Below are 13,485 nucleotides of genomic sequence, written 5' to 3'. Positions count from 1 at the left end.
GGCAATTTTCTGCTGAGCTAGCTCAAAATCTACCTCAAGCTCCATCCCAGATCCGTGCTAATAATTACATTTGCTACTGTTAGAACAAATCTTTTTTTCTTTTATTTTTCTTCGAGATGAACACAGCTTCCTTCAATAAAAGTCAACTATGAGCATATGCAGAACAGACTAGGGTAAGCAAGGCACTCTTTTATGTTTATTTTAAATGTTAGCTGAGGCCCACTTATTCTCACTTATCTCACTGGGTTGGGATTTGGCTAAGGATCCCACCTACTCAGAGAGCACTTGGTCTCTATGTATAGAAGACTACACCACACCGAATGTGTTTCTTCCTTTTGATGTGAGATATGGCAACAGTACCACTTCAGCTTTAACATGTAATGCAAAAGCAATATAAATCTTAGTCCTTACTAAAATTCCCGGTGACAACTGCCTATAAAATTAAGCTGAAAAGGTTTAAAGGGGTTATCATAATGGCAGCTGTTGGCCTAATGAGTGCCCCAAATTCAAACCTGATTCAACACACTGCAGAACAAAAAGACAGGAATTATTAATTAGAATAACTCGCTTGCTAGGGCACCTTGTACACAGCCCTGCACCACTGTCAGATACACTTTGCTATTCAGACACATACCTTGGCTATATTTGGAGACATACTTTTGAATAACCCAAAAACTACAAGCTTCCCTTTAATCTAGTATAACAAAGGAAGGTATCAGATCTATTGAAGAACTACTGAAAATGATCACACACATAATCCACAATATTTCTGACATTTAGATTAAGTGCATATTCATTGTAACACATCTCTCATTTCTCACTTTCTTCACCACATCATTATTTCTCAAATAAGAAAGCATGAGCTTGAAGAAAAGTAGTAACTCATTTTTATCCATCACCAAGTCTTGCAGAATGCAGACTGGTAAGCACGCCAAAAGGATGGAAATAAAGTAATCCTACAGCAGTTATCTATGACAAGAGCAACACACTGTCCAACTTACTGATTTTCTGGTGGTAGTGGGAAAAAATTTACCAAATTCAAGGTGAACTTGCAAATTTCAGTTGCAATTACGAAGGGCAGAAGTTCAAAGACAACAGTGCAGTACAGCTCATTTAACGTTATCTCCATCTATGCACTATGGGATATGCTTTGTCAGGACCCAGAGGGAAAAGTCACTTTGTTCCATAAAGCAGGAAATCATATTAGCAACTAACACAGACATGATGTACTGCTGAACCTCAGGAATTTTGCTGCAAGTTTTGCTTGGTTTGGGGCTTTCTTTTCATATCAATTTATTTTCCATAACCAGTACTGAAATGTCAAATCACATATTTCAGATAACATCCTCCTATTCACTTCTTTTGGCCCTTTTGATTATCCCCACACAGAGCTGAGCTCACCTTTAAAATCTTAAATTACCCTCTTGTCAATGCAGTTTAACCAAAATCTGGCGTTAATTAGGAGATCATCATTATGTTTTGGACTCTGCATTCTCCAGCAATCTTTCCACCTTAATTCTAATGTAAAGCATCTAGGCCAGTGCTTGCCTGTGATCTATCCTTCTTTTGGTGGTTTCTAAAGAGCAGCTGGAGCAGCCCACAGCTCCCACTGAATGCCCAGTTACATGAGAGACCATTTCCTCAGAGCCCAACTCAAATTCTGCACTTCAATCTTTTATCCAGTCTTCAAAGCCACAACCAGTGACACATGCATAAAAAAGTGGAATATATTTCTGCAGAATAAGATCATATTTAGAACAGCCACCTTACAGCTTTTCTCTCTTTAAAATCTGCATCCCAGAAATCGTTAGGGCCCCTGACAACAGTTAGCTCGTTACCCCATTTTGTGTGTTGGTTACTATGTTTCACTACATAAAATACAGTAAACTTATTTTTAAGTAGCATTTTTTAAGTAGTATTTCCTAAGGAAATATATGCTACTAGTCTATGCTGTCCTACAGGTTGCATTAATAAACAGGATTAAAATCTTGAAAAATATTGAGAGTATTAGGATGTTAAGGGATGGTCGAAAAGTAATCTGTAATTAAATAATTCAAATGTAATGTATTTAATTCATTAGATATAATCTTACAGCATCTTCTTTATGCGATTGTCATTAAAAAATAAGCTCCCTAATAAACTCACACTGCTTTTAAAATTGCACAATTCTCAGAGTATGAAAAACTAAAACAGTTCACAAGGATGATGATTCTTTTCATCGTCTCATATACTTTATCCTCACTGCAGGATTATCCACAATAATCGCTTCACAGGGGACTGCTAGCTCTACTCTCAGTCCAAAACACTTCATATTCTGCAGGTATATCACTCTTCAGTCAGGATCACTGATAGAATCAGAGGTAAACGTATTTCAGTTATTAGCAACATTGCATACATAACCGTCCATGTTTCCAAAATACCCTCTGTGAACAAATGAGCAAAGAGGAACATTACTCAGCAGCTCCTCAAACTGTGTTCGACCACATTCATAGGCGCGGCTTCCAGCAGCAATGCTGCAGCTGGCTACAAATCCTGTACACCTGCCAAGGCAATGGGTGAGAGCCGTCCCCACATATGTAAGCACGAAGTTTAGCCAAGACTTACTCAACTACAGAAATTCAGTGGATGCAAGCAGACTCTAATCTCCCCCTCCGAATTTAAAACGACAATATCTGACCCTTCTTCCCTCTCAAACACATCACTGTTAAAATTTCAGTTTCATATACCAGAATAAATTCAGCATCCAGGAACTAAAACCTGCAAGAATTCTGTCTTGCAGGCAGACATATCTAAAACCAATAGAAAATATTAAGTTACTATTCTTGCTTTTCACTCAGGACTGAACAGGCCTCTGTAATGAACATGCTCCTGTTCTAAAAAGGTATTAAATGCACTTTTTTTTCCCCCTCTGTGCTTTTGCAGAAGAGAAGACAGGGTGGTTAATGCTGCCAGAACAGCTCCCTTAGCAGAAGTGCAGCCCTTTTAGCTCCCAGCCAGCCTTCTCCACGGCAAGGCAAATGCAGCCACCAAGGACAAACATTCCTTGGTGCCGATAAAGCTCTCAGACTAAGCTCTGTATTTCTGAATGCTGCATTTTCTGTGTTTTTATTATCATCTTGAGTGCGAAGGTCCCCAGCTTCACAGCCCTAGAGTTAACTGGTTGAGGCAAAAGTGCAGCCTGCTGGCACAGCACCGAAAGAAAGGCGGTTGGAAAAAGCCCTTGTGCATTAACGCAAACCTGATACGAAAGTATCTAACCTCAGTTCAATGGCAAAGATAGGGTCTTTTCGACAGTGCTTTAAGATAATCAGCTTATTTAAAAGTATGTACTATAAACCCATAAACAGCATTCACAGGGAACAACTTCACCTGCTAAGAGATGCTACAGTTTACCAGCATGTTTCTGTTTCCAATGATTTTGATTAATGGAAAGGAGCTACAGCTGATTTTTATGTTGATATTACACTGAGACAGTCCTGAGATTAAAGAGCTGACCCAGTGAAACATGACAATGCCTTGCATAAAGAGAAGTTATAAAGGCTGAAATCTAAAGCAGAAGAAACTCAGGCTGCTTAAGGAAAAACACTGTACATGACTTTTTGGCCTTTTACTGAAAAAGCACAGTTTTTAGAGTAAATTGAACTCCAGCACTGTGTCCCTTATGTAGCTGGGTCAGACTGAAGGCTAAAGACTAATGCGGTAAAGCAGGCTATTTATGAAATAATTATAGAAGTACATCTCCCCTCCTAAATCAGGAGCAGTGACATCCATCAGAGTAATACCATCAGTGAAGTCTCTGAACCCACGGCCCACTGAACCCAGCACTGCAAATGTTTTGGTTTTCTTTTTTTGCTTTCAAAAAGTTAGATGGCAGCAAAAGGACTGTAACATTTCAGTTCAGTGCATCTCTATATTTCAAACAAAAACTGTTTCTTTTTGGTAAAATCACTGAGAGATTGAACAACAATATTATTTTTCTCTCCACATAGCTTTTCTCTTCAAACAAACAAACAAAACAACAAAGAAACAAACAAAGCACAGCACTTGGGAGACAATCAATAGATTGTTTTTTCAAAGTATTAATAAACCAGCTCCCAAGTCATAACCTCTGGAATAGCCTGGTACAACTTTAATGATAGCCCTCTCACCACTTACACTGTAACACACGTGGAAAAAACTGAGTCCCTACAACTGGTTTCGGTTTCTTAGTATTTAGCAGTATTGCTCAACCTTGAGCAGGTGGGATGGCTACAATCACAGAATGGCCTTGGTTGAAAAGGACCACAATGAACATCTGGTTCCAACCCCCTGCTATGCAGGATCACCAACCATCAGACCAGGCTGCCCAGAGCCACATCCAGCCTGGCCTTGAATGCCTCCAGGGATGGAGCATCCACAGCCTCCTTGGGCAACCTGTTCCAGTGCCTCACCACCCTCTGGGTGAAAATCTTCCTCCTGATATCTAACCTAAGCCTCCCCTTTCTCAGTTTAAAACCATTCCCCCTTGTCCTATCGCTATCCACCCACAACTGTCAGCCACTGGGAGCACACCACTGAAAATGCTATTTTATCATCAACTCAAACAGGAGATGTAATTAAAACGTTAGCATTGTATAGTGTAGTATAATTGAACACACTTATGCAAGTTTGTTTCTGTTAAAACCCTGTTTACCTTTAGAAGCATTGCAGGCTAGATTGTATGTTTTCTACAACACTTGCTTACCATGTAACAAAAAAGCCCTTGTCAGTGCAGTAACAGACCAGCACAGACAGTGCAAGAGAATATCCCAATCTTATCAAAAATGCTTGCTTTAAGAGTTCTGACATCAATGAGAATAATCAAATCTGAAAAAGCAGCGCTTTGTTATTAATACTAATTTAGTGGATTGCTGTTTCACAGTGCTATAGCCCCTCTAGCTGGTAACAGCCAGCAACCAAAGCCCAGTCCCTGAGAACTAGAATCATGAACTTAACTGCAGTGATGCTGTGAAATGAAAAACATGAAGATAATAACTTTTTCTTTTTTTTTTTTTTAAATACTTTTCCCATACAATGCAGTGTGGCATCTCTAATGTTTCAGAAAACAACGTATGTGCTTCAGGAAAAACTCATCCCTGTCATATTGCTACCTGGAAACGTAGCAGAGAGAGAGGAAAATAGTGCACAAAACAAGAAGTATTATTTTCCAGAATGATATTTAAAAAATAAAATAAAATTCAGAGCAGGGTGTTATTTATAAGTGGCATGAAAAGAATTCACGACTGCCATTTCTCCTGAGAGCCTACAGCTAACCAGCTGCAATCCCCCAGAACACAAAGGTTTTACTACAGGACATGTTTCATGCAGAGAACACACAGCATAATGGTGCACTGCTTCATGGTTATAGTGAAAACACAAAAACAGAAAGGAAAAAGCATTAACAGAAGCTCAACTCTAACAAGCATGTTTAAATAATACTGAATACTTTTAAAAAGCAGCATTTTCAAACTGATGTACATCTATGTGCACAGCATGTTTTGTAAGCATTGACAATACAATCTAACACAGTAACAGATTTTATCACACAGATGTTCTCATTTATTGACCCCAATTCTGCACATGCTTAAGTCTACTAAAAGCATCGCCAGCACATCCTAAATTGGGCCTCCAGGTTTGCAAAACTGGGCCATACAATAATCCCATTATAAAAAAATAAAGACTGTGAACTACTTAATGCAGCAAATCTTCTACCCAGAATATTATCAAGATATACTTTCCTCAATTTTTTTGCTAGCAAAGTTACAGAATGCTTCACTGAAAGCTCTCTTCTAGCAGATCAGAATATCAAATCCTTTTTCTACAAAGAGGGCCTACTACATGGTCAATACATCACTTACATGCATCTTCCATATAAATATAAAGCACAAGCTGAGAACAGGGGAAGGATGGGACATGAGAGTAGGGCCCTTTGGATTTCTAAAGCATTCATTCTAATTTAGAAAGAAAAAGCAAAAAAAAAGCAAAGCCATAAATGAAAAAAAAAAAAAGAAAAAAAAAAAAAAAAGAAGAAGAAATCAACAGGATTTGCTACAGCAAAAAGAAGAGGCAGTACAAGTTGATTGACTTCTTTTACGAGGACTGGAAAAAGGAATTTCTTGAGGTATTTCAGACCAAGGTTTCCCCTTATCTTCTTTCCCAGTTCATTCTGAGCTACTGCAGCAAGATCTGGACAGTGAGCCTCTTCTGTTCCACCTGAGCTTTCCCTGAACATTTCCTTCTTGCAAACATACAAATTTCAAATTACTCTATGGATAAAACACACATTGCTTTGGACTTAAAAAGATCTATGGCGATCTGTTGCTAAACACGATACGAAGGGAGTTATCTTTGAAGCTAACAGCTTGTCTCCTGCACTCAGCAATCAGTCATCAGGCACACAGTGCAAAAAAAACAAAAACAAAAAAAAAAAAAGGGTTATATGTTGTAAAGGCATTAAAGTCACAGAATTCTCCTGTTTACATGCTGTGTAAGAAACACAGCTTTGGAAATACAGAACACTGCACTGAGGGCAGAATACACGGAGATAGAAAAGATGAAATGCTGAAAGAACTGTATAGGTTTTACTCATCTATCTTTTGAAATAATACCTGAGTACACGCACCTTTGGAGCCAAAGCATATTGATAAAGTTTCAGAAACAAACATCTAAACATTCAGCAGTAAGCACTTTGCAAGGTGTTTTCCCTCACGTCAACAAATTTCATCAGGAACAACTAACTCAATTAAGTGTTTTTTCTGTTATAAAGAAACTGAAATTTACAAATGAATCTATCAGAATTCTCCTCAGAGCTGCTTTAGTCACTTCCTCTCTCTTGAATGTCTCTTGACCTAAGGGGAGGCAGACACTTGTTTGAGAAAAAAATAAATACCTGGTTAAATCCACTCACTCACCTGCATGCATTTCCTCTCCCTGCCGCCATCTGCACTGCTCAGTAAAGCCCTAGCCTGGCAAGCCTGGTGGGTCAGCCCCACAGCAAGCCACTTTTCTCCACTACAGCTGTACTTCACACAGAAGAACGGCTTAGAAGGTCTAAAAAAAAACTCAAAAAAACGGCAGGTATGAAAGCAGGTTTAAGAGAGGTCCGCTGCAGAAATTAGCTGATGAGAAACCACTGTCTCCTTGCTCAACGACTCTTCAAACTCCATCACACTGATCCCAAGTCCCTTAGAGTAAGACATCATCTCCATGACCCAAAGTATTTTGTTCTTTATGTGACTGAATTTAGTCTAATCTTGTAACGCAAAAACAATACCTATGCTTAATAGTAAGTGACAACAAATCCCTTCCAGACAACAGAACCTGAAAGAGACTTCCAAATGAAAAAGTCGTGTTTCAACTTGGCTTTCAGTTCAGTTATCTACAAGGAACCCTCTTACAATTATCAAATACATTTCTACTTTTGTGCAGGTTCTTCTCTAACCCATGCTGCAAGGCCAAGCACCACAACCAAAGCAGTTGCCTTGCTTAGCAGAGACCAAGCCAGAAACCTTGAGGTCCAGAACCTCCTTGAAAACAGGGATGCTGCAAACATCCAAATGCTTGTTTGTATTTTCTCCCCATGCCTGCAGTGAAGATGCAGATTTGTTCAACCCATAACAATAAATTTCAAAAAGAACTCAGCAAGCTCAGAGACATGCAAAAGACACAAGTTTTTATGCATTTATTTCTCTTTGTGACCAGGTCACCCCACATGACTGCACTAGGCATGTTTTCTTGCGCTTGCAAACAAATCATGGGAGAAATCAGCAAAGTTGAACAACAGGATGCTGTAGATACTTCCTGAAAGCCACATGAGCTATAGAATTTACCGATAAAGTCAAAGCCAAATCCACAGCAATCCTTGCATTTACTGGGCTTTGCAGAAGGCTTCAAAGCAATGAGTCAGATGATAAATGCACTGCAACACTAGACACAGTGCTGTAGACAGAGACAGGTCTTTCGCTTTAATTTTTAATTTCCATTTTCTGTGGGTTTAGACAAACCACTGACATTACTTTAGCATAATACTTTGTAATGAATCAATACTTTAATTTAATAATGGTATTCTGTTGTCAACATATAATATATCACATAATGTCCTTGTATAGTTGCTAAAAAAATATGCCCAATAAAATGCAAGGCTTTGCTTCTGCCAGTGATCACAGCTTAAATCAACATAATGAGAATCTCTACAGCCCCCAAAAGATTTTTCATAGGGATTAAAAGGCACCATGGAGTCATTTCAGCCATATCCCTTCCTCTTATCATAGCAGTCCTGTGAAAGTTCTCCCAGGTCATGCTATTCCAACAAATACTTCAACTAAAGGGAAATATATCTGAACTGAATCATCGTACGTATCTGTGAGCGCAGCCTTCATATAAGCATTCAAATTCCTTATGAACTTGATGAAAAGTGTGCTAGTTCCCAACTATAACAAGGATTATAAATGTAAAAGTGAAATTAAGCCCAACGTCATTCCACCTAATTGAACAGAGGAAAGAAGTTATAACCACAATAAATGAAAAATAAAATTACAAATACTTATGCTTCAGGGTATATTCTCTATTTGTTATTTTGTATCTTGGCATTAGCTTTGGTGCTGACAAGTATATAAGGCGGAAAACACAAATCTAATCACGTCTGTGGTACACTGACTCATGGTATGGGAACTGAAAGCAAGTAGAATGAGGACAAGAAGGAAATGCTTTCAGAGTTCCCAGTTCGATATATTTTTCTTTGTTCCACGGCCTTTGATGCTTCATAGATTATTAATCTATGCCATATTAATCTCACTCAGTGCTACAGGCACGTGTTCTAGCATCATGTGTGCACTCCTTGATTCCAATGACAGCTCACGATCACAACGCAAAGCGCTCACAGATACTTGTCATTCGTTGGCAGGATGCTTCAGAGCTCTGGAAAGAGTAGGTCTGGTTTTACTACAGTTTGGCACCTCCCACTACACCCTCCAGTTGGTGAAAACCCCGCAGTTCCATGTAAGTGTCATCTTTAATGTGAAAAAGATATTTGAGTCAGTGCAAAATAAAACAAACAGCTTTCACCAAAATGTCAGTGCTGGTAGCAGTTCAGCTGCCAGATGCTTGTTACTTGAACCCATGCCGTGCATAGCAAACAGACAGAGATATGACTAGGACAAACGACTGGACTAGAAAATCTTTAGCAGGAAATCAAAGTGTGTTCAGGCTGCAGTCTGGACACAAAAGAAGGTCGCAAATGGACTTCACAAGATCTATTGATTAAGATTTCTGTAACATCTCTTTCCCTGGTTACAACGCATTACTTGAGCCCCACCTGCCTGACCTCAGCTCTCTGCATTAGCCTTTTGTCATAGGAACACCACAGAAACCACGGGGTATTTCACAGCTGAACACACCTATAAGTACAACATCTCAATTTAAAGATAATAACATTACTGAAAAACTCAGAATACCATGAAAAAAATGCACAGTGGAAAAAATCAGGGCATGACACCATAGAAATGAAACCAATGGTTTGATAATAATAAAACCTCACCGGCGCGTTCCAGTCAGTTGGCTGATTCTGCTCTTCTGTGGGTTAGGCTATCCTAAATCAATGATTGATTTTCACGTTGAATGCTGGGAAATGAGGCTAAAAAGCCACAATCTGTACATGAACATGAGAAACACACGCAGGCACACAGTACAGATAGAAAGCCGATGAGTCAATGGCTTTTGCTTAGTCAGAACCTGAAGGATCTTCAACGAGAACTTGCAAAGCAGCTCACAGATAGCTTGACTTTGAGTGAAACACAACCAAGAATTATTGTCATTATGCACACCCACAAAAAAGTGAGAGATTTCACAACATCTCCTCAGCTGAATACACACACAGAGAAAAGGCTTTACCGGCATCAACTTCAGGTGGGCAATCATCCGGCTTTCTGAAGAAATAGCTCCCAATTTGTTCTCCATTTCCTCAAGTCACATTTTGAGCCCATTTTAACACGTTGAAGCAATTAAATGAACTGCCACATGAATAATGACAGCTGCTTCTTTTCTTAGAAGCCACGAAAGGCTAAATAACCCATAACCCCTGCCTCCATCTGTGCCTTGCCAAGCTGGCGGATCACACAGGGCTGTGCACTGCTTTGAAAGCAGGGGCATCAGATTTGTCATGTCAGATTTGTATTCACGCGACACAACAGATCCACGACTTCCATTTCAACAGCCACCGGAGCAACGGCCACATAAGGACCATGCAGCTGAATTTACAAAACGAGGATGCACTTGTTTAAAAGAATACCCTTCCTTGCTAAGAGCTGTTAGTCAGGGCAATGCGAACTCAGTGGCAGACGCAGGTACTTGTTGTAGGGTCACACCATGGCAGCACTTCCTGGCAGGATGAATACATTACTTGTCCCTCTCCCTTCTGATAGATACTGCAGCCTCAGAGAATTTCACATGTATCCCTGGACAGGCTTATATGCATCAGGGAAATACAGCTGGCTTTAAATAAATAAATTATGCCACATGCCCTACAAATTCAAATCCTTTTTTATGTAATCTATTTAATCTTCCATTAATGATAATCTCTGCTATCAATGTGCCCAAACAGGGTCAATTTCTGCTGGATTTGCACCTCTTGCATTTCATCCTATAACCCAGCTGTACTTAATGAAGGGAAACACCCTGCTGTAAAAGGTATTAGCAGGCTCCCGGAAACAAGGAACAGTTACAGGACTGTAAAACTGCCAGGAACATTTCAAGGCTCTCTTCTTCCTTTGTGCACCCTGAACGCAAAAGAGTCCTGCCAGTGACAATAATTTATTAATAAGGATTTTACTGCCTTCTATACCTTTTGTAAGGAGGCAACGGAGATGGGAGAAAATTGCAGCAGACTTCTCTTCCAGACCCAAAGAGACACAAAAAGGAGAAGGGCAAAGCTCTCAAGGCAGCTTTTAAATCCTGACAGGTCCCACCCAGGCTGGAAGCCCAGCAGCATTTCAGGCACACACGTCACTGCAGTTTGAAATGCCAGTAAGGTACTGCTGCACACAGGATTTGAGATCAGAGACGCAGGTTGCAAATCACACTCCCTTCACACGTTTTGTTTCCTTGTTTGCTTTTTTTTTCCAAGTGTTCTATACAGCTCCATATACCTCAGTGAGACAGCTAAGGCTCAGATCCACAAGAGATTTTCCCTCTGGTACCACTGAAGCTCCTCTGATTGCAGCTAAAGAGCAACCAGGCTCAGCCACACCTGTGAGAGATGGCTCTTTCTCAATTGCAGTAGCAGATGCTGGGGAAGCAAGTTACTGCCTGGTTTGCTGCTCTGATTTAGTGGCAGTTTTATTCGTAATCATTCCCAGCCATCCACCACCTGCATGCCCACCCACACGTACACATCCAGTTTGCCACTCTTCTCCCTATTCTGCCAATTCACAAAATCAGTTTGCTGCACATACACTCTCTGTCCCAGGGTTCATCAGCAAAACAGATGTAATGGACAAAATTAAGTTTAAATGACCAGCTACCCAAATCCTCTACTGGAATAAGCATGCATTTGTATGCAGAAGGGGAGCTGCTGGCTGTACAAGCAATCCAGGTGGTGCATGCGATCGAACTGACACTGCTAGAAAAAGCAACTAAGAGTTAATGGAGAACACAGGCTCCTCATTTCCTACGTTGCATCTGAAAAAGCACAGAAGACTCTAATACAGTACAATTGAGCATTTCACTAAATAGCACCACACAGAAGTTCCTCTGGCACGGACTGCATTTGTCCTAAATAACCTTTACGAGAAGCTGAAAGTTGATGCACCCAACTCAAACGAAATTTCGGACCGAACCCAAATGCTTCGGTTTGTGCCCCGCAGTGCAGGAAGAGCCAGGCACAAAGAGCAACTAGGGAACGAGCCACCTCCTCCGCTTAAAAAAAAATAGCCAGTCACGGGCTGAGGCTGCAGACGGCACAGTACTGGCTGGAGCCAGGGAGCCCTGGGCTGCTGTGAGCATTCGGGAGCGCATCGGTGCCACTCTCCGGCGGGGTTCCTCCCAGCAGCCCAATTCGGCGCCGGAGACAGCACCCCTCCGGGGCTGAGGGCTCCTTCGGTGTGAGCCGGCTGCTGGACGGCCAGAGAAACTCCGCACCGGCAGAGAAACGCAGCCCGCCCCGAGCTCCCATTGCTCACTGTCAGCAGTGTCGCTGCCCCTCCTGGCGGGCCATCACTTGTCCCCTCGCTTCCCACACCTCCTAAATGCCGCCCTCACACCAGACTAGAAGGGAAAGCTTTTCCTATGAACCGCAGCGAATTCCAGCCGCCTCCCACGGCTGTTCCTGCCTCGACGCCCGCCACACGAGCGGGGAACAGGCCGAGAGACAGCCAGGGGAAAGAGAACTTGGCGCTCCCCGGCCTCCCGCAGGGCACCGCGCGTCCCCCGAGCTGCAATAGCCCCGGGACGGACGGCGCCCGATGCCGATGACCCGACCGGCGGGAGGGGTGTGCCCGAGCGCACCGGCGCGCTTCACTTACGGATTTTGGGGGTCGTGGTGGTCTCCGGCGTAGTAGTGGTAGATTCCTGGAAGGGAGACAAGGTCCAGGAGGGCGCCGAGTCGTGGACGTAGATCTTGTAGGAGGAGGTAGCGTGTGCCGCAGTGGGCCAGGCGGGCAGCGGCGGGGTGCTGGGGGCGGCGGGCGGCGGTCGACCGGCGCGGCCGGCAGTGCCGGGGGGGCCGCTGGCGGGCGGCGCCGTGTGGGGCGCGGCGGGCTGCCGGGGAACCGTGGGTCTGGGGCCGCCCCGCGCCGGGCCGCGGGTGCCGGGGGGCCTCGGGGGGGCCCGGCTCATCGTGGTGAGGCGGGGGCTGACGCGGCTGGGCGGCCGCGGCGTGGCGGCGGCGGTGGTCTCCGCGCCGCGGGGGGGGGCGGTGGGCTTGGAGAGGAAGAAGGGGTCCTGCCCCACGCCCTTGGCGTCCATCAGCTCGGTGGGGACGTACTCCTTGACGGAGCCCACCACGATCCACTTGAGCAGCATGAGGCTGAGCCCCAGGCCGATGAAGCCTATGAAGAGGGGCACCACGCACAGCCACGTCTGCTGCCGGTTCCAGACGATGCAGTCGCTGCAGCGCAGCTCTCGCGGCGGCCCCCCGGCCCCATCCCCGCCCGGGCCCCCCGCCGCCGCCTCCGCCGCCCCGGGCGCCGCGGCGCCGGCAGCCCCCTCGCTCATCCTAGGGGCCGTCCGCAGCGCCGCCGCGGCCCCGGGGCATCAGCGCGCCGCGGATGCCGGCGGCATGCGGCGGAGGTGGGCGGAGGGGAGCGGAGCGGCGCGGGGCGGAGAGGCGCGCGGCGCTCGGTCACGCCGCCGGCATAGCGAGGCGAGGCGAGGCGACCCCCGCGCCGCCCCGCGCACCTCCCGCGGCCGCGGAGTCAGCGGGACGGCCGCGCCGGGCGCCCTCCTCTTGCGCCGCCCGCGTTAGCCAAGGCGCTC

The 13,485-nt window shown here is 44.0% G+C and overlaps 1 protein-coding gene across 1 annotated transcript in view; it reads right to left on the bottom strand.

Annotated features, from left to right (window-relative positions):
• The window catches only part of NRG3 (neuregulin 3), a gene marked incomplete at both ends in the record, with an annotated part of 374,647 nt that extends 361,423 nt beyond the window's left edge, over positions 1-13,224 (bottom strand). Inside the window, one exon of the mRNA XM_079536012.1 lies at positions 12,534-13,224. Coding sequence (XP_079392138.1) covers positions 12,534-13,224 — 691 coding nt within the window. The remainder of the gene's footprint in view (positions 1-12,533) is intronic.
• Positions 13,225-13,485: the final 261 nt, after the last annotated feature.

Source organism: Tetrao urogallus, assembly GCF_951394365.1.
Source record: "Tetrao urogallus genome assembly, chromosome: 5".
In the NCBI taxonomy this organism is placed as follows: Eukaryota; Metazoa; Chordata; class Aves; order Galliformes; family Phasianidae; genus Tetrao; species Tetrao urogallus.
Note: the sequence above shows the minus strand (reverse complement) of the source record. Positions and strands in the feature narration are given on the sequence as shown.